The sequence below is a fragment of the Ptychodera flava genome, chromosome 16 (genome assembly GCF_041260155.1).
Source record: "Ptychodera flava strain L36383 chromosome 16, AS_Pfla_20210202, whole genome shotgun sequence".
Classification (NCBI taxonomy): domain Eukaryota; kingdom Metazoa; phylum Hemichordata; class Enteropneusta; family Ptychoderidae; genus Ptychodera; species Ptychodera flava.
In genome coordinates this window covers 36,803,690-36,826,183 of record NC_091943.1, presented here as the reverse complement: position 1 = coordinate 36,826,183, position 22,494 = coordinate 36,803,690, and the positions used below count along the sequence as shown (strand labels likewise).

The 22,494-nt window shown below is 37.7% G+C and overlaps 1 protein-coding gene and 1 long non-coding RNA gene across 2 annotated transcripts; one reads left to right on the top strand and one right to left on the bottom strand.

The window, feature by feature from the left end:
* Positions 1 to 253: 253 nt before the first annotated feature.
* Positions 254 to 14,852, bottom strand: LOC139114736 (CMP-N-acetylneuraminate-poly-alpha-2,8-sialyltransferase-like). The gene is made up of 7 exons (XM_070676614.1): positions 14,593 to 14,852; positions 6,247 to 6,375; positions 5,453 to 5,597; positions 5,051 to 5,163; positions 4,343 to 4,432; positions 2,777 to 3,009; positions 254 to 2,002 (listed from the first exon to the last, which is right to left on the bottom strand). Exons 1-7 carry the CDS (start codon positions 14,781 to 14,783, stop codon positions 1,782 to 1,784), a joined length of 1,122 nt encoding a protein of 373 aa, XP_070532715.1. The 5' UTR covers positions 14,784 to 14,852; the 3' UTR covers positions 254 to 1,781.
* On the top strand, positions 14,257 to 22,003 carry LOC139114737 (uncharacterized). Its single transcript, XR_011547941.1, has 4 exons — positions 14,257 to 14,477; positions 14,894 to 14,997; positions 21,239 to 21,341; positions 21,705 to 22,003. It is a non-coding gene; the product is annotated as an uncharacterized lncRNA (long non-coding RNA).
* Positions 22,004 to 22,494: the final 491 nt, after the last annotated feature.

The window sequence follows — 22,494 nt, the reverse complement described above, 5'->3', positions numbered from 1 at the left end:
GAGTCTTGTGAGGGCCATAAAATAAATTAAATTAGTCTAGCAGGATTAGCTAGTCTATGGACACTCACGGAAAATATGTGACCAATATTTTGTGCTTGCGGCGGTCATATCGTGAAGGCTATATCAAATAGACTAGAATAGGTATTGATAGATCAGAGATCGAAAAGACCAATGCAATAAATGTACACTGGCTCATTTTTATTTAAAAAGATGACGGCAAAGTTATTGGAACTTACATAATCACGTGAAAGTCTTAGAAAGTTTTATTTACATTTTATATTCAATGCACCATATTTCAACTTACAAAAATATGCAACTTCTCTTGAAGCCTCTTTCCTATACAAGTTATAACGGCGATGCGTCCTTCGCAAATTAACAGCGTTTGCGCATCATCTATTATGAATCAAGTTTCGATATATCACGTTTGATTCTTTTCCCTGTGAAAGAACACGGTAGTACTCAACTTTACCAAAGTTAAGAATTCAAAAGAAGAAACTGAGTGACATTTACTTTGATAGAATTTAGGTCACGTGTAAAACTGTACACTGCGAACGAACACTGAAGATAATCAACAGCACGGGGCAGTGACATTTCGAACGGATGGCGTGGATCAAATTACGTGGCATAGACGAAGCACAAATCAAGGCTACCAAACATTGCCAAATTAACACTTACATCGAAATGGAAATTACATAGGTACCGTCATGATTATAACTTGATGCATTGCGAAGATGTACTGCACCTAAAGTAAACATAGAGACATAAACTTTCGAGACATAATATTAATTTTTGATTCAAACTGAAAACGTTCATCAGGTTCACCTTTGATGGTTCCATTTTTTATATGTCCCTTTAAATTACTTATATATGTACGTTTCGGCAATAAATAAAATTTAAGTTAGTTTCGGAACAGCGATATTATAACGATTCATCATTGTCAAGATAAACATTTCTTTAGGAGATATACTACCGATTGTCATGGTTACCCTTACAAAATACTGCATGCATGAGGATGAATTTCTTAATTTGTAAGTGTCTATTTCACCACCTTAGTCCTTTGATGTTTGCTTGTGCTGTGCAGAAAATAAACTGACGTTGTCATTCTAGCACCAGGTACTGCACTCTCATTATATCGGATTGTCATTCAACAAATAATAGTTTTCTAATGGCTTCAGGGTCGTGTACAGTCAGTCTGTTGTGAACGGGCTTCAGTTCCTTGTACATCGAACCATCGCGAACCATTGACGAAAATGACCTTTACACTCATTCATGTCGGTGACGTTGACTTGAAACATTAACATACTGTTATTGCCTGTCAACCTGTATTGTTTTGCGTTTTGTGATGATACTTCAAGACGTATCACAGTGTCCTTCGGTGAAAATATCAATGTCACAAAAACAATTTTACTTTAAACGATGCAAGAGTATTCGAGATTACGAAGGTAGAGTTTTGGTCAACGGTTGGTAGATAATTGAAATATTTCCTCTTTGGAAAAGCAGTATAATGACTCCTGTTCTATCCAGCATTGGCATTTCTGATTCCTGACGATACAGTGTGTTGGAAATCCACTTCATTTCCATGATGTGCAAGTTCCCTGTGGTTTTTGACAGCATCCCTGGATGTAGTGAAGTCATTGAAACCATCCAGTTTCTTTCTCCTTGATTGTAAATGGTCGCCAACACATCCGGGCGATGGCTTACATTGTAAGCTAAAGTTTCACTTTCACTTCTTGAAGAACGTCAGTGACGTCATGTTTGCAAAGTCCCGTTTCAAGGCGGAGTTATCTACACGGTCCGACGTGCACGTGTATAAGCCCTTGTTTATGTAAATCTATCAGGAGTTTAAATTCTTCCGGCATGTCGTGAGTGGCCCTTCCCGCTTCTATGTCTTCTGTGTAATGGAATGGAATACCTCTGCCTTGTGCGTCAAATGCAAATGGCCAAAACCCATAAAGGTGTATTTCTTCGCACAAAGTCATCGCTAAACTCGTAAGATACATACCTGTCAAAAGTACAAAAACAGTGACATCTCTTGTTTTATTTCTTAAAACATATCTTTTAATTCTCGGTACTTCAAAGACGAAAGTGAACCATAAAAGTCTCAAAAGGTCGACCATATTTTCAAAGTATGGTAGATTTCTATGGGTTAAACATATAGATTTTTGCAACACTGAAGTTTTAGGTCATACAGGAATTCAATGCCAGAAATGCCTAAAAGGGTGAAGAGATGAATGAGTTCAGTTAGTTTAACGAACAAATAAGACTTTTTGCCGTGACAGCGTTTATATTTAAGTTCAAAATATTCATGAGATAACTATCTAAACTCTTGCTGTGATGAGAAGTCGACTTTTTACCCACAATGCATTTCAAGATCATTTCGTTTTCCCCTTAGGACAATTAGGTACTTGTGAACAGGACACACCGATTTAATACTTTCATTCTCTCCTACCCTATGCACAAACCCGCAATAAAAACATTAAGCTTGAACTGAAATTTCTTCATAAAAATTCGAGACGGCGTCCCTGCATACATCTTGTCTGTTACTGAATATTAAACTAACAAAGGTTCTAGTCATAGCATCAGTATTGAATGCATTTTCGTAATATTTCAAAGTCTCAAACAATTCACTGATTGCATGGCTTCAACACTGCGTACAAATTAAAGGCATTGTGTTTTGTTTGATGTAGCTACCTCTTCCTGACTTGTACATCAGTGCTGCCTACGCACTATCGGTCAGTCAGAGCACAATGCCCTCTGGGTAATATCTCTCTCTTACCTGTAGTCATTATGCTGGTTACATTATGATTCCAGAAAGCTCGATGCGAAAGAAAGTGTTCCGGATTAAAAAACACAAACTTGACTCTGTGGTTGCTATTCATTGCTTTCATGGCCCTTATTCCCATGGTGATAGATCTAGGACCTCCCAAAGGTATGGCTATAATACCGCTGAACTCAGTAGCGTCGCTAATAAACCGTTTTATATCACTCTTGTCAATTAACCGGTTATATCTGAAGGAAAGGACGAGAAAGAATACAACAATGAACGCACTAATTTATTCATATACTAGACATAAAACGACCCAATTGGCACAAGACGAAACTGAATGTCACTGACAGCTGTGATGTAATTTTTTAGGGCGGACTGGTCGGCTACATGGGTATGAAAAGGCTTTGGTAATCTGGATATTGTTATGATAACAGTCTCTTGTCAAATTCAGGCACAGCACTAGCAAAAAGTGGGCTCCATGCATTTTTAATAAAACACGAGCAAGGATGATTTCAGAAATTTGGGCTTCAGTTCCCATTGCCTGTTCGTAAGAGGGGTGCTGATCACGGCTGTGTTAAAGTATCATTTCTGCTACGAAGGAATCCAGTTGGATCGTTTGATTTCTTGTCAAAACCATTGTAATTAGAGGCGAAGTTAAACGATACAAACAGCATACCAAACTTTCCAAAACCAAACCTTTATTTAATTTGTATCCGTCGTACATTCAAATGAGAATATGAAAACAAGTCCTTCAAGATTACCGATGACAAATCGTTTTGTTTTTCAACCTCGTCAATAACTGGCAAAACATGTGCGAACATATGCAAAGACGACCCTTCAGGGCTTCCGTTAATCGCTACCAGGCTAATCTGGGTGTGAATGTTGACAATTTGTATTTTCGTAAACTTCACTCCGCGCTACAATAGAGCGGCAATCCTGTTCTCCGACATTTACGTAACAGTGTCGTTTTAAACTTATGGACTATGGAACAGTAGTATTAGGTCAGGAAAACATGCGAAGTATGAATTGGCCATGTTTTAATAGCTGCCTGATTCTATTAGACCACCCTGCTATCGGGATTTTTCATAAATATAGGTATCAGCGATGAACTTTGATGTCGTGCGCAAGCATTTTCATGAGCCATATTATGATGAAATTACCAAAAATATCTACATGCAGTAAACCAAATATAACCCTGTGCCTACATTTTATGTAATGTCACAGTTAATTATAAATAGTGAAAACACAATCGAGGAATCGGCCCCTTCTTTAACTATGCACCCTATCATTTTAAGTTCTGAATAAATACGACAAGGGAGAGTCTATTTTTCCCGCGTTTTGGGTATCAACTGATTGAATAGACAGAAATCACTATATAGTATGCATGTTTTAAGTATTGTGAAGTACACAGCAGCTGTAATCTTACGTATGACGTAGAAGTCATACTGTGTGCACAACGAATATATTGATTTCAAATACTATGGCACTTGTGGAGGCAATATTCACTTTTTCGGTATCTCTCATGTGTGACGTCACCTTAATCATATCATTCCAATAATCATTCATTTTACTGACCTGTTCCACACGATGCCGTGATTCATTGTAGCAAAATGACTGAGTCGCCCTGCATCGACTGCATATGCTTTCAGTTCCTGTAGATTGCATCTTGTGTAGGAACAATGAAAAGATGTTATAAATTCATAACTGTTAAATTGGTTATCTAAACAATTTGAAACAATAATAGGAAAATGATAAAATGTTTTCACACAAGTCACGCACAGAAATAACTTCTGACAGACAGTATTTTACTTTCTTCAAGGGCTTCTCTGATATCCATCGTTTTCACTTTAAAAAGATTACTATTAGCAGCTGTAACTTTTGACTTTATTTTTAAAACCTTTTTTTGTATGTCCATTGCTAGATCTTGTTCTACTCCAAATAGCATGTTGAAATACCAACTAGTTAGCTTGTTAACACATCGTATGTATTTGTGTATATGATGCACTGTTACTGTTTACTGTTACCAGTCCGGACCAGAATTCACTTGTCAACAAAAACAATGCAGTCTACACATGTAGAGGCTGAGTAGACAAGCTGAATACTGTGTATAGTAACATGCTTTGGGGAGTAGAACAAGAAACTGTACCTGACATTACAAACAAATATAGTTTTAAATATGATCAAAAGAAACAGCTACCGCCCGTTAATTTTCTTTAAGTAATAAATTGATTCTTGTTGAAATGATGTGTAAAGTAAACAAAAATAATTGAAAAAGATTCTTACCTAAATATCATATCAGACTTGTCTATATTTGTTCCACAGTGACTATTTTTTAAAATCCCCGAATTTCCCACTATACTGCATTTTTTCACCCTTGAGAAGTTGATTGGCTTTGTCTGTAATAACAAGAAGATAAGGAGAAATATACGGATCACTACAGACTCTGACTGGTGTGACGTAAGCTGTATGAATTTTATCCAATCCATTTTCCAATTAAAGACGATCAAAGCAAACACAAAACATCTACAAAAATAAGACATCAGACCAAACAAGCGACCTAGGAGCCGATATAGCCTCTCTGTAGTTTTCACAAGAAAACAACGACTAAGCAGAATCGCTGCATACAGTTGCTAACTCGTATACTCACTTGAGGTCAATGACAATACAGTCAAGTGCTATACTCACTTTAGGTAAATGACGATAGAGATCTTCTGAAACAATAAAACTCAGGGATTCTTCTCTTGTATATTTCTTCAATTCACCAAGATGAGTTGTGTCTTGCGTTAAAAATAATAAATTTTCCGGATGTGTTGAGTTTATTAATTTCCTCCTGTAAAGTACAAAAGACTTTTTATTATCGATGCTAAAATAATGAAATTTGCGATAACCTTGCTCTGGAATATGATTGCTAAAATCTTTACCCAGATAACAATGACTTAAAATTAGTCCGGCAATAGGAAAGGTCTTCTTCTGGTTATTGAAGGTCAAGCTAAGATTGACTGTGTACTATCATCCACAGTGCCTCATCATTTACTGTAACACTTGACTTTTGAAGCATAGTAGATGCATCATAGCCAATATTAAAAGTAGAGTTTAATGACAGATTCTCGAGGGTCCATAGTTCAATTTAGAATCGACCATAACACTTCTGTATCATCTCGCTGGTTTCGTTATTGATGATTATGTCCCTGTGAAAAGCGTTTCATTACGTAACTCTAACTCCATAGAATTTATCATGGCTGTCTTGGCATTAAAGCCCACTGCATCACTTGGTTTTCTGCAGATGACTTGATGTACTTCAACCTTGTCATAAAATACAGCGATGTGAAATAGAGTACAGATGGACAGTACATGCAGCGATGTTGTCTTGGACAAGTTTAAATACCAACTTGATGCGTCTTCCGAAAAGAATTATCTTCATTTGGAGAAAAAATTGGAGAAGCTTATTCCATAGCAGAATAGTGACGAATAGAACTTACTGAACTTCTCTACTCCTATTAACGTTTAGATTCCATGGCTCTGTTAGTGAATAATATACTGTTTTTAATTCTTCAAACGCTGAATTGCCTTTTTTCTTGTCTTCTGTCGAATTGCCACTACTCGGGATCCTAAAACAGATCAAGAAATAACCAATGTGTACAGATGTCGCAGAAATGTTAGTGTCATAGTGTATTATCGTGTAATTACTTTTACGTGGAGGGAACATTTCAACAATGAAAATCGAATACATCTTTAAGTTTATCTTAATACGCCGTTACAGTTCGATATTGTTTACGCTAGTAATTTTTATGTTATCATGTTGCCGAAATCTATTTCAATATAAACATCACTACCTGCACATTTCAAAATGACGAAAAAGAAGAATCCCATCCAACTTCACATTATTTAAACAATAAAGTACCCCTCCTGGCCCATACTGGACGAAAGTAAACTTTGCAAGACTGTCCACATAATGCACGAGGCGGGGCCGAGGGTACATTATTGCTACGATGCCAGTGCATTTTTACATGAAGAAAACATCCTGGGCCACTATAATGGATAATCGGATGCATTATCAGAAATAATCAGGGGATATGACGTCACAAAATTCACTGGTATTGACAAAACTATAGTATATTTATTATTGAAGCTGAAGTTTTATCATCCTACTGATCGATAAGAATTCCCTCCGATTTCAATTCCATGGTCATCTCAGTGACGAGATGAAATAAACTGGGCCCAGTTTCGTCAAAATTTTGAGCAAGAACTGTTTGTACACCCACTACTACAAGACTAAACATCATGTAAACTCTAAAATACGGTATATTAACAGACACGTGATCTGTTTTTAATCTATCCACGATTGAGATACGAGTTTCATCTGCCTATCGATATTAATTAGCTAGTACCGCAACAAACAGAGTCAATGTTTATCGATTGCCATATTCAAATTATTCATTAATATGAATATTGAATCGTTTCGAGAGAATTCCTTGCTTTACGATCTCTCTTGTTCAAACCGATATTATTTTACTTGTTGATTTGCCCGCAGAACATGTTCCCTGTTATCGATGGCATAATATTTGTTGAACCTTTGACACAATTGTAGTGAGAACAATGATAGCAATTAAAGAGCGAGAAAGCCAACTGTGCGAGCTAGCCAAACTGTTTCCTGTCACTAAGCTATTATCTCGGCGAATATATCGATGGATTTATGGTGTTGACAATGACCAGTAGAATAACCACGTAACGTGAACTAAGAGATAATTACAATAATCAGTGTTGGCGTAATTAAAAATACGTTCACAATATACTTTAAATGGAATCTTTCGTGTTGTGATAACAGGTTATTTGAAAAGTAAACGTGCTGCTGAGGAAACGTAAATGCGCTTGCGCTGTGTATAGTGTCACGTGATATATAACACCATTTCTGCAGTCTTAAAGACAACTAGAGCAAAGAGAAAAATAATTAGTCTTTATTCTCTGATAAATGAGTGCAGCCACTGTATCAAACACATTTGGACTACAACGCTACCCACTGTATTTCTGAAGGAGAACATATCGCAATATTTTGAAGGCTGTATGATTCAATTAAAATGACCATCTGATACGCAGTGACCCAATAATCGGTCTTATTTCTCAAAGAGGATAAAAAGTGGATAGAAATCGCAGACGCGTAGCTACGCAACTTTGAGTGCGAGAGTTTGGGATGACCTTGTGCATTATGTGATTATCTTGGCATACACATTCGAAAGTTGGACATCTCAATAGAAGTAAGTCTACAGGTCAACTACCCTTCAACAATAGCATAAGATTCTAGCATATCACTTCCCCTCGATATAGCGTAATTGGCCCGCTCTTCTAAACCCAAGCATGGAGATGCTATATCTTTGTTATCGTGTGCCTGCTTTTCGAAATCCACTTCCGCCCTTTTTAAGATTCATCTGATGACATTTGAAAATTTTGGTCACATCGAGTTATTTTAATGGCTAATTAATAATGTCAAGCGGAAGTGATAAAAAAGACAACTTTTCAATATTTCTTCCAACAGAGTAAATCGGTACACGACATGTGATATTCTGCACGTATTTGGCAATTTTAAACTGTTGACGGGTTATCCTCATCGAAATGCAACTGGTGAGTCTGATTAGAAAAACCCTTGATGGGGTTATGGTTGGAGCTCTTGCACCGCTTTGTAGTAACGCTCAATATCGATTTCTAAGCGAGTTCACTGGAGTAAATAACTTTCAATTTGGACTAATTAAAGGCTTGGATTGTCGCATTGAAGTCGTGATTGCAGCCTCGAAGTGGCATCCTGGATTTCACACAATGTATCTTTTTGGCAAACTATTTACAAGATCAAAGACTGTCAAAGAAACAATGCTCTCCGTGTATTTTAATGCTTACTGTAGAACATATGTCTGCATCTATTGTAATCCCAAACATTTATCTGAAACAGGTCGTTTAAAGACAACTGAGTAAACAATCAGATGTGTACATTTTCTGTTGACAAGAATGATCTTACCGACAATGGTACAGTTACACGATTAAAACTCGCAAGAAAAAGCCCACATTCAATACATCTTGTTCACTAATATTAAAGTTCATGTAATACTCGGTACCGACGTTCAGATGGCGTAGAATAGCTTATTACGCAGATTTCCTTTTGTATGGTGCAACTCGTTCAAATTCTCACTCAAAAAATAATTTTACCGGAGATGTGTCTTTGGTGAACCATACGGCATTACTCGTAAAACCTTGATTCCCATCAAATATTGACATTGTTCTGCTTAGCATCCCTGCGAACCGGGTAATAAAGTTTGTTCCATGAACAGATATCCCCAAAACGGAGTAAAATGCAATAATTACACTGAGTATTAATTAATGCAATTCAAATTGTATTGAAGAAATACTTGTGTTTGATAGAAATGTTTGTTGTATTACATCAACATCAATGACAGTAATGGTTATACGATGTTGGTACAGATTCCATATCACAGTCTCTATAAACATGTAATAAATGTTCTGACCTGGATGTTGAAATAGCGACCGCTTCAAGGCAGAGGGTGTTGATCTAACTTTTGTTACATTGGGTGTTTAGTAGCATTCAATTTGAACGATCTTTTACACTTAGGGAAAGAATAACGCAATTACGTTTGAAGTTGGGCCAAACTCGATTCTACTGAAGTATAGATCGGGTGATTGTCTTGTCAAGCTAAAGCAACTATACCCTATTGTCTTGCGATGATGGCGACCCTAATTTGAAAGTGTTGTGTATATTTCTTTTCCTTCATTACTCAGCCAAACACTTTAAATTCTGTACGTCGACATAGGCCGGGTCAGGCCGGTTATTAAATAATTCATTTACTCACTTAAATTTGGATATTGGTGTAAAACATTCAGTTGCATTGACTTGAATGTTAAATATCCAGTGTGCTGGATGCAACCACCAGGATATATCTATCACTGAAACCATGGCGACAGAGTGTATGGGCTGTGTTATATAGTCTTTGTGTGCGTACGTGTTAAATGTACATTCAAAACAGAAATAAACGTTGAAAATTTATGATGTATTGAAAGAGTGTTCATCGATTCCATATATCACAGTCCCTCCATCGTGGAGGGACCGTGCATATATGGCAGGACTGTACAAAAGGGACCAAGAATAATCTTCGACGTTCTAATTACATTTAAAGAGTTTTGCCGCAATGCGATGAAAATATTGCATGACGTATCAGTTGCCACTGTTCCTTTCAGTCTATTTCCAGTGTCTTTGTCTTGACATAATTGGACTTGGTTTCACCATTATCTAGCTATTCACATTAATTTTATTTAAATGTTTCGTTGATGAGGTGTCACAGAGATTCCTTTTAGGACAGGCAGCACAAAATTACAAATTAAAATACATTACATTTGCAATTTTGCGAGACAGTGTAACTCCTAATTTTGTCGTCCCGTACTCTTGGAAAAAGAGAAAATTGTCAATGCTCTAATAGAAAAATTTTGAAGAAGAAAACCTACTGAAGGAATCATACTAAGGGTTACCATGGCGTCAAAGTTTGTCACGATTTTGACAAGTGGATTCTGTTATGGTATAAAAACATTTCTGAAGATGTCTGACATGACAAGGGCTCAAGGTGTATGAGTCTAGGGTATTAGGGTGTACACTGTGTACATCTAGCGAGGGGAGGCGTCTTGAATTGTTAACAAACAGTATAACAGTATGGCACGCAATTTATCAACTTGAAGAATAAGTGAATGAGTGGAGCGAATTTTACACAGGAGAGGATGGAACAAGTTCATCGCGGAGGTAACAAGGAGTGAATTATCAAACTTCAGCTTTTTGTTTAAAGTATCTCCCTTCGACTTTCTTTGCTTTGAATCAAAGTCTTTGTATTGATTTGTTTCGTAACTGAATAAAGCTCCGTAGATTATTTCTCATTCATCAAGTGATGGGATTTAAATCCGAATACAAATCAGGGGATAAACATCCCGACATATTTGCAGCGATGTTCGGAATTCCTGTCTTAACAGTTACCGACCATCTTTTGGTACCTCCACGGACAGGTCATGAAAAAAAAATAACCCTATGAGAGAACATCGATTCAACGGTAGTCAGTGTTATGGTGAAGCCGTCTATGCACCACTACTGTACACCGTGGGAACCGTGCTCTCTAGCTCTGGGCAATACAAAGTCAACATATCTCGCTACAATGTGTTGACATGCAGTAAGGTTATCGATGAAAGAGTTCTGTGGCCCTGTGCAAAGATCTGCCATACATCACAATGACTCCCCCTGGCCACTGGCTCTTTAGCCACTCTTCACACATTGGTTTTGGTTTATTCAGAGCTTTTTTCAAAACAGACTAGCAAGAAAATCTGAATCACGCGGATTGTCTCCCTTTAAGTAATCGTTGCATTTGTCAATGAGTTTTGTCAACAGCACTGACAACAGCTGCCCTCCCTTAGCTAACGGCACTGTCGCTTAACTGTTGAGCCTACACGCCTTTTACTGCGAGCCTTTCATGTTTACTCGACAAAAGTTCAAACACTGGTACCATCACATATTATCTAGTGTGATATCCGCTTAAACACATAGTGCTTCTTTCTCACTCATTTCATCAGTCATCAATAAGTTAATCAACTCTTCAATCTGGAGATGTAAAGACAGTTGACCTAGCGAGATCGCCACATAGTTGTATTCAGGAGAGTTAATGACAAATTTTTTATCACACTCAATATTTCCTAGACGTCTTCCAATTTCATGATGCTAAACTCCTACCTGTCAGCAGATAGAATTTTTTTCCAGAACTTCAGCTCTTTCCATTTGTCTTCAACTTATCCCAACAATCATGATGCTTCGTATTTCGTCTTCCTCGAGTTTAATGTTTTGCCCCAATTGTATGTAAAACGCTTTGTTATGACAAGTCTATTCCGTTGCAAATTGTGTCATTTCAAAATCGCGAGGGTAGATGCTGAAATTGTACCAAGTTCAATTTCAGAAGGACAGCGTTGGCGTTTCGTACATGCACTGACCAATTGTTTTTCAGAAAACCTTCGAAATGTCTCTCATTTGTAAGTGCCAGGAATTGAACCCATTTGTGTGTGTGTGTCAAGATTTCATGTCTTTTGAATGGCAGCCCTTTGGAACTCTACAGCAGGTCTTCGTTGCCTATTATTACTCAAATGATTTCCTTTGAAAGTAAATTTACAGGCAAAATGTCCCTTTGATCTCCAAATCCCTCAATGTTGTCTAAACCACATCCAACCAACCAGGTGTAAACAACAAAGCAACAGAACACAAGGCGATGGAGGGCTTTGAATCTCTTCGGTAGAGCCTAGACTTACCAAAAGTTTGTCTACAGTTTACCAGCCATTGAGGTTTACTTGTAGCTACCAATGGTCGCTTTTGCTATGGCAACCAACGGTCCAATGTCACCAATGTCCTTCTGGAATTGAACTTGGTACGATGTCAGCATCTAGCCTTGCGATTTTGAAATGACAATTGTCATTTTCACTGACTGAATTCCAATCTACCCACGTTCTGCACTGCAAACCATCGTCAGTGTCAGACAATAATAGAAAACCAAAACATGACCAATGCACACCTGCATATGTATTATAGAGAAAATGTTCGCTGCTAGCAACCCAAGTTCGTTGTTCATAGATTGATAGACCTCACCAACTGGTAGATTTGACTCTCTAAAGCTTGTCACGTATTTAGAAAACTACGAATTCACCGGGAAATGTGTAAGTAGGATAAGAAGAAGCATGCAGTTCTCAAGAAATAGAAAATTACTGACCACCATGGAGGATAGAAAAGAACAGACCGATGTTATTATTAAAAGGAAGGACAAGACGACTGTTTGTGCGTTGTTTTATTTGGAGGGGAGGGGTGAAATTCTAAATCCACAGGAACGGATCAGCAGTAGAAAGTTGTGGAGCTACTGCTTATCATAACCTTGAGCTACTCGTGGAAGTTTTGATTGGCTCAGTATAACTCGCAATGGAGTGACTAGTGTCTATATTGACCCGATTGGTAGATACAGACTTCCTAAAGTGGTGTTGTACTTTGAAACACTGTCGACAATTCTATCTCAGAAGATAAAACAAAAGTCTCGACATCCATCGCTTTAATATTTCATTCGTCAACCAATCTAACACCTAATTACATATATTATGACGTTAAGATCGATACAATATTAACCTCGATTTTATCAAAAAATCCGTTTTTGTAAAATATCGCAAAAGTTTGCAAGATTTCAACATATTCAGGTGTTCACCTCTTTCAATAGAGAAAGAAACAGGTCAAGATTTCATGGTTTAAACGAAAAGCTGGTCTCTTGTTAACCGTGTCAGACATTGCACTACGGTCATTAGATGTCTCTTGGTCCACTTGTTCCTCGAGGTTCTTTACCCGATCAAACTCCAATGTCAATGATTTACTTACTTCCATATTGATCAATCAATTAAGGTTATGTTTCTTTATGCTGACGACTTAAATTTTGTCAGATCATTAAATCATCGATTGATTGCAGAATAACTCAACCTGCCGTTGTCAGATGTTGGTTTATGACACCAATAATGGCACTGCGTGTACATCACAATACAAAGTCATTTCTTTCAGCGAAATGCATGGCGTCATTAGCCTTAATTACCAGTACGCTATTGACAAACGGACAATCTAAGAGTGGGTGTCATTGGAGATCTAGGTACAATTAAAAATTGCAGGTTCTTTATTATTATGCGAAGAAAATTATCAATAAAGATTTCACAAGAGAAACACTTCTAAGAAATCTCAACATAAATGTATCATACGCAGGAAACATTTGCATTAAATCGCACTGCTCAAGTATTTGAATTCTCATGAGAAATGTCTCATTGAGTTTGCCATACATACGCCTTCTTTACAATAATAATTTTCCTATAACTGTTTAAAACACTGCTTTCTATTCGATCTTTCATCTTGTTTCATCATTCAGGTCTCAAATGTATTTTTCTTAGCTGAATGTCTTCACATCGTTGTTAAATGACGCAGTACCTACATCATTTTAGGGTGGCCGAATACCGTTTATAATCATTTTTGGTCTTCAACAGTATATACTTTGTGTTTAATTTAATGTTTGGTGACTTGCGCCACAGTTCCTCCGCGTAGTGATCGTGCTTGTATTTAATTTATTTTTGTTGTGCATTTTGATGTTCGTATGAAACAATTTTAGGGTGTTTGGTAGTGCTAGATGATGTTCGATACATGACATCATTCTATTTATATCCGATTTTCTCGCTCAGATACACTACTACTGTGCTCATTATCAGTGTCTGTTATGTACTTAGAACAGTGATATGCGTTATCCTTTTTTTGTCTAATCCCGTAAAGGAAACGTACATCACACAATATCTCTGTTGTTTAAAAATCTTTAAAAAATGACAAATTACGGGTGGCTTGAAACTTTCACATTTGAAAATAAAGAGATGAATTTGGAAGGACGTGATTGGTTGAGATATGGTGAAAAACTGATTTACAATTTATTTTTGGTCTCTCTCCTGTCAGAAATCACATACTTCTACCATGTAGGTAGCCATACATGTAAGCCTTCTCTGTGCTACCCTGTTAAAGTATGGCCTATTAGGTAAAGAGCTGCGTCCTCAATGAATGAACCATACCGGCACCAGACGCGCTTACCTGTAGGCGCAACTTTACTGAAAACAAGATTCAAGCTGTGGAGAACAGGTGAGTGTAGAAGGCTTACACATAGATTCCCTAGTATGTGAAGACAAGACAACTAGAACAGAAAACATCACCTAGGTTGTCATGTAATCGATAGCTTTGCCACGTCTCGACTTACCAGCCATATTCCCTCTTATTGCGATCCCAGCATTCACAATGTACGGTTTGCGTGTGTTCGTATTGCAGCACCACACCAATGTAAACAAGAAGACAGAAACAGAAAATGGCAAGCATCTGTTTTGTAGTGACGATGAACGGCATACGGTAAATGGTCAACGAATTTGATATCCGCGGGCACGAGTTCCCCATGATCGATCCAAAGCTTGAGATTGCCGTGAATGGTACGAGGCGTATTGACAGTCCACTCGCACTTTCTGTCATTATGGCAGAGTTACGTAACCACCTTTTATTCCTTTGAGAAAAGCTGATTGGACCATTGACCACAATAAGATGGCTGAACCAGTCGCTCAGCAACAAGAAACACTCAATGTCAAAGACGACATGTACTTTTGCAGAGGGCGCTGTGAGTAAAAATTATCGTCTTCTTCTTTTGGCCTCTGCCTCTGAGTGTGTCGGTTTTAATAAATAAGTGTAGTTTTGAACATCGTTCATCCTGCTGATTAACTTTTCTTAGCATGCTCACTTCAAGGTGACCATCTATTTACAGTCGAAGCTTCATGGTCCATGGCAAGCTTCTACATACTACACTAGCGATGGCATTCAACATTGAGACAATGAATTGTTTAGTTTACGCTTGACTTGGCAGTCACGGTCGGTCGTTCATTAATGCAATGATACGTTAAGTTAAGGAAAATGCTTGATGGCTTCACAGTCACCTGTGCTCTATTCCCCTCTGCGCCTATGCGCCCCATAGACGTGTGCACATATGCCTGAGAGGAAGGTGGGGCGTGCAGGTGCAGACGGGAATAGAACACAGGTGACCGTGTTGGCTCTTTTAGTAAACATCGAATGATCACAGATGCGTACAGCGTTGCTTGGATAGTGGATCGAAGGCCTTGGATCGAAGTGTGAGGCCGAAGGCCGAACCTCGATACCACTTTTTAACGAGTAGCGCCGTTCGGCCTTCAGCCTCACAATTCGATCACGGACCTTCGATCGACTATCCAGGCAACGGTGCAAGCTCCTGTGCAAATGAATAGCAAATGGTTGCAACTTGATTTGAACCCAGTAGCCGAACATTCCATGAAGAATGGTCATCTCACCTGATTACAATAACACAATTGACAGAAAAAATAACGCATGACAATGTACAATAAATCCAATTGTAGTTTACATTGTCGGTGGCCAATAAAATTGAAGGGATACTTCTTGTTTGGCATTTACATTTGTCACCGTATGGCACATCTACGTCGGCCAATCCAAATTATGGTGTTATAAACGTGTGTCCGCGACAACTAACATAATGTAAATACCTAAAAAGAAATATCCTTAAATTATATTCTCCGTGAATGATATAAGTGATCTCTGTTCAAATAAGCTTATACAGTGCCCCATCCACCCCGACTTCTCCCAGTCTGGAGATTTAAGTAGGTGAAAAATAACTTCGACGCCTACAGATCCTTGATCAACAGTTGTCATGGCTCACAATTAACCTATGAACAATAAGGAACAAAAGCCATTATAGGATGAGATGGCCGCCACCGATTCAGAATTGCGCATGCCCATACCTAAAGATGGTGAGAAGTGTTTAACTTTCACGTCAAAACGTTAAATTAATTGAGACAGTAAATTGACATCTTCCCATTTTTCATTCACGGGTTGTTTTACCTTTTGAATTTTTTTTTCTCATTCAATAATTTGTGCCATCAGCCCTTTGTGCTGAGTACAATAATAATACATTTTAAGTCAAAGGTACATGTACATAGGATATTCGTCATAAAGTGAAGGGTTTTGCTTCATTTCACCTTTTTTCAAACAATACTGAAATTTGCTAAGATTACGGAAAACATCTTTATGGTTTCGTTGCAGTAAGTGTGTGGATATATCTCGATTAGGCCAAAAAATAAACTGTGCTGTTCCGATACCATGGTTTTCAAAAATAGGGTAGGTTGGTCGGCAGGAATTTGTTTTTCAAAATATTTTTAATTTTAGATATCCATTTTTCAGGGGTTCGGGGCGGTCAAACACTGACCAAAAATGTATGTATCATACATATAAAAGGAAAAAACATAAAAGACATCCCCGTTCAAACAAAAATTAATTGCCATTTAAAGAACGCGTGATTTTACGGATTTTTTCTTTCTTTTTTTACTTCCGTGTTTACGTAGCTCTAAAAAGTTAAGGGTCGGCAGGTAAAAATAGGGTAGGTCGGGTTTTCGGAACAGCACAATTTCGGCCTTAGGCACATTGATGTAGGAATCGGGTGTTTATTTTTTATTAAGGTGGTATGCGCCTCGCAAGTGAAAGACTTAAACGTTTGCTCAAACTTTCCTAAATGAAACTTTCACCCATTCATTCTCTTACCAAATCATCAATTAAAAAATCGAGGGTCACCGTGTATAATAAATTACCCAAAATTTTGCGATATTTGAAATTCAAAATGGCCGCCGTCCCTGTGTTAACTCCATGGGGAAAAATAAAACTTTGGATTTTGCGATAACGTAAGACGTTGGAAGTATTTCTTCCTCCAAAAGCCTTAAAATGAGCCCCCACAAGTGGTAGATCAGAAAAGAATTGTAGAAATTTGACAGTACGAAAATCTGTCCCCGAGGCGCGTCCTACCTTGGTTCAAGTCGATGAATTTAAAAAAAAAATAAAATCATTTATAATAGTTTCTCTTGTGTCTCTCCTATTTCATACGAACCTATTTGAAATTTGGCAGTCCAGGCCAGGTTTTCCTAGCGATTGAACGCGTTACCTTTGAGTCTGCGCAATAGTGAGTTAGTTTCTGCCGGAAACTCCCCTATATAGCGTTCACCCCACTCATCGCGTTCACCCCACTCACGCGTTTCACATGAAAACACAAACCATCGCGTTCCCCGACTAACGCATTCACAAATCACAGACTTGAACCAAGTCTTGGGCATACTGAACTCGTCTTCTATATTATTATAACCACAAAAACATATTCTCTTTTCTTTTGTGATACTTTCATGTATACCTCTTTCTATGCAGAGTAAGTGTGATGGTGCATGTAATTATGTTAGTGCATCATCAAGTAGCAATTTTATGGCAATACACAGATGATTTTCTGAACAGAATGAAGTTTTAAATAAAGCGTAAGTTTAGAATCGATTATAATAGTGGTGTTGATCGTACTCAGTAGTGTAGTTCAGAACTTCGTAATGTCAATATCACGCAAAAACCATAGGAAAAGAGCAAATTCTTGAAACTTGTCCTACAACACATTTTATAGTGATTTGACAGTCTAGACTACCCTTGATACAATTGATAAAAGTATCTGTCTGGATCCATTCTTAGTATTCAAAGCCGATATTTACCAATTCTTTGACATCTCACGTAGCTGATAGAAAACCTGCCAAGTTCTTTATGTTTCTGCCTGATTGATTTCAGTTGATGGCTGTCATATTTCCTTGACCGGGGTGTTTTCCTTGTATCCACAAGTTATATTGTTTTCCTTTACTGGCAGTTACTGATGGTTAGATTATTTACACGCACTTCTCTATCATCTTCAAGGGCGCTACCGCAAAATATTTGTTTCTCTGATTTCTTGCTTGGGCAATGGGAAGGCGGGCTGATTATTTTTGGTAGTTAGGCTGCGTTCACAAAAAACGGTTAGGGGGGGGGCTTGAGGAATTCAGGGGGGATTCGAAAATTTTGGGGGTAGTGGAGGGGGGACTTGAAATTTTGCTCCCCTGTAGGGGGGGACTTGAAAATTTTTGGGTCCCTTTTGAGTTTTACATTTTCCAATTCCAAGTTTTTGTAGGTAATTCAATGAAAAGTGAATACCATTTTTTATGTCATCAAAATGTTGTGATGTTAGTTATAATTTAACAAAATCTAGAACCATTTTGTCACATTTCATGACTTTTATCTCGAAAAATCTAAACGTGTGATTTGTCGTAAAAAACAAATGAGCCTTGTAACAGGGCAGAAGCTGCAACTGTAAATGATTTCTGCAATATTTCTGTGCAATATAACAACTACAGTTTCTTGCTATCTCCCTACAGCATGCCCAAACACACAATATTTAGTTTGTCGACAAAGCCTGTATATATAAATATAAATATGTATTTGGTGATAATTTAATTGGAGTCCAGACTGACAATCAGTTGTCAGTGATACAAATGCATGGTACACATACATAGGCTGTGATAGCAAGCTGAATACTGGACAATTCAACATGCTGTAGGGAGTAGAACAAGAACGCAGTTGTAAAACTGAACAAAAATATTGCCAAAATTATCAAAGTTAATACAGCTACTGCCTACGGGTAGTGTCACTATCAGATGCTACCCTGCTACTGCAGTGTCACTGTCACTGCATACCTGAACAGTGACAGAGACAGCTCTGACTCTGATGTACATGGTAGTTGAAGAAGAGTTTTGGTCAAATGACACTCAAGACAGTGAAACTCACTTGTACACAAGATCAGGCCAGAGAGCAACACATGGAAGAAAACATAGAAATGTTTGAATTCTGGCATATGAGAATAATCAAATATTAAAGAAAAAAGATGGGGTCACCATGCTTTATTTTCTAAATTTTCACACTCTTTATTATAAAATGATACAGAAGTAAAACTTTGCATAGTAAAGACTGAAAGAAAAAATATGTGACCAAATGGAATTATTTATTTTTTAACCAAATTTGCAATTATCACACCCAAAATTTCAGAGATTAAAACATTTTATTCGATGGAATATTTTAACCTTCTGGTATTGTCAATTTTGAGTAGCATCTAATCCATATAGGTCTTGTAGTTTTGAAACAATTTTTTGGTAGGTCACTGTGCAATACGGCAATTAGCCAGAATTCACAATTTTCCTACTCTCTCATGATTGCATTTTGTGTGCTCTTCAACAGGAGCAATTGACCTGGCCAGAGTTGGATTAACTCAAGTTGGCTTTTAGACCAATAAATCTAAAAAATTCACTGATGCATTTAAAGAACTTGCCTTGGGAATTCGACTATACAAAGTGCTAATACAGGTAGTGTTGAACACCTGTGAGCAGAACGGCGCAATACATGTTTATTTTTTCTGCGCTCACATCCTTTACAAGTATGCGGGCCTGTGATAGTTTGGGGGGGGACTTGAAAAATTTTGACCATATAGAGGGGGGGGGGGGCATTTGAAAATTTTTTAGGGTACTTAGGGGGGGATCTGAAAAAAAGTAAGATTTCAATCGAGATTCCTCCAGCCCCCTCCCCCCCTAATCGTTATTTGTAAACGCAGCCTTAAATACATTTTATCAAGAAGGAAAATAACTTTCTCTGTGGTGACGGTTGATTTGGGACATAGAACAGGGGGGCTAATAGAAAAAAAATCGGCGTTGAGGTAAGAGCTAATAGCTGCGACTCCAAGAAAATCAATGACATTTTCTTCTACCTAGCCTTACAGGAATACGTTCCGTAAGATATGATTATGAGACAGTAATGCTAGTGGACGAGTCTACCCTCATTTACATGTACCTAGAAGCCCGACAGTCGAGTAAAATATCTTACAAGGACGCCATCAGTGGTGAATCAGTATTCTCGATATTTGAGTTAACATTTTGTACCAATATATAACGTGACCTTGCGTTGAAAATATGTGCTTCGCCAGTTTGTTTTGATATTCTCCGAGAAGATCAACTGTTCGGACAAAAGGCTTGCGCATCTCTTGAGTATGAGACTTGAATGATGACAAAACTTATGGAAAACGCCGATAACAGGAACTTCAAGTTGTCGTCCCACATCGTTTAAACTTAAGAAATACAGGTTTTTGTCCAAACTTCAAGGCTTCTCGGGTGATATCATGATATGGTGTGATTCTTCAACAATGAAATGACCTCACTCCGTGATAACGTGACACGTATAAACAAGAATCTTCTTCTAAACGTAAAAAGACAACACCGTTTGCATACTTCAAGTGGGCCGTGAAATGGCCTCTTTAAAAATGACCCCCCTCCGAAACTTGTAGGGCCTATAATAAACCTCCCCGTTGTTATCTGTCTAAACAATGCCCCCAAGATTTTTTGACCAAAAATGACAAAAATTGCCCTTAAACGGTAATTTTGTCAAATTTGTTGTACTTTCAACAAATTAGAAGGGTAAAACCCTTGCAAACATCCAACCTAAATTTGACAGCAATTGAGCCGGTGGTTTTGGAGAAGAATTTTTACATAAAATAAGGAAAATAACCAAAAAATTCAGCAAAAATACAAAATTCAAGATATCTTTACGATATACATAAAACTGTATAAGGTCCATTTAAGGTACCTGCACACTAATTTTCAAGGCAATTAATACAGCAGTTCTTAAGTTAGTAATTTTTGACAATAATTTTGGCAATGCAGCCCAGGATGTATCCACACACCAAATACCAAGCTAAGAAGTGCAGCGGTTCGCGAGTTTTTGATGTTGACAGACACACTATATGTACACACATACATACATACATACATACATACATACATACATACATACATACATACATACAGACGCCACCAACTTCAGCTTATACGATAACTTCACGTTTGTATACCATATGTGAGCTAAAAACTATGTTCACATTAACCAGTAATTGCTTCATCTTTGCTAAAGTGTACACTAATTGTTCTCCTCTTTCTTGTCTGTTACAGTGTAGTTTGTGTCAGAGCTAATTAACACCTTGCCATCCAAGTCATGTATGATGGATCCAATTCCTAACGCATTTCTAAAGCTGCAGTGATGTAGCAGCACCAGGTCAGTGTTTGTCAAACTGTAAACAAGTCTTTGCTTTCTAGTGAATTTCACGAATCCTGTAAATAATTGTTCACCGCTTACTCAAAACAACCAGTCTATCAAATTTAACCTTTCTGTCAATCTCATTGAGTGTGTCGTTCTAAGTCAACCATTGAACGCACATCCCCATCGCAATATTTGTTTGCTGATTGAGTGTCAGTCTGCCTATTCTCATGGTGAAACAGCACAGAAACCGCTCTCATCGGACTTGTCGCACTCTTTAGACAAAGATGTAAATTTTGATTTACTTTATTTAACTGCTGTCTCCGATACCATTGACCTTGACATTTTGTTACACAGACTATCATCGGTTTTGCATTACAGGTGTTGTTGTAGACTGGATCATTCTTACATAGGTGGGTGTACACAGCCTGTTTGTGTCAAGACCTGCCCCAAGCACAGTCGCTGATTTGTGGTGTTCCCAAGGCCTCTGTCCTTGGACCAATTCTCCTCACTCTGCCCTTTGAGAATCTGTTGTCAGGCTTTAGTTGAGGCAATTCCCAGCTGTTCCACGTTAATTGAAGTATATTCTGTTTGCTATTAGTTTACCAGTTTTGCCATTGAGAATGCACTTTGCAGTAATATTTATTTGATGTTATGAAATAAATACATTATTTTATTTATTGATGTTCATGAAGTAAATATATTTCTATTGTTGATAACATTTATGATATAAATGTCTTTGTCATTTGATGATTACTTGAGATGAAGTAAAGTATGCCCACCATATTATATCAACTGATATTTCCTTCTGTACCATAAAAATATGTTCTCGATCCTTACTTTAATCCTCATAGTACAACAAACACAGCTTTTCTGAGTAGTTGACATACCAGTTCTAGTTGTGCTATGATGATATTTTTGTGGTGTCAAAAGAAAAGAAATATTGAAGAAATCAAACTGGCTATATTTTGCAATGATTCTCATGAGCTACAACTAAATGAAATGCATGTCTACCACACGGGGCCATGGAAGTCTTACTTTGATTTTCACTGCCCCATTCCTTTCCCCGTTGCGCTTGTTCACACATAATACTTAGCTGATCTTGAATGTCAGTTGCCCCTGAGTGCATGGCTGGTCTAGGTCTCCAAGAAGCCATCTGATCGCCATGAGA

Bases quoted from the DNA above. Each gene is read 5' to 3' on its own strand.
- LOC139114736 (XM_070676614.1), bottom strand. From the start codon at position 14,783: ATGGGGAACTCGTGCCCGCGGATATCAAATTCGTTGACCATTTACCGT. The intron at 3,010-4,342 runs GTCAGTAAAATG...CCTTTCCTTCAG, and splicing joins CACGGCATCGTGTGGAACAG to ATATAACCGGTTAATTGACA. The intron at 2,003-2,776 runs GTAAGAGAGAGA...TACTTTTGACAG, and splicing joins AACCAGCATAATGACTACAG to GTATGTATCTTACGAGTTTA.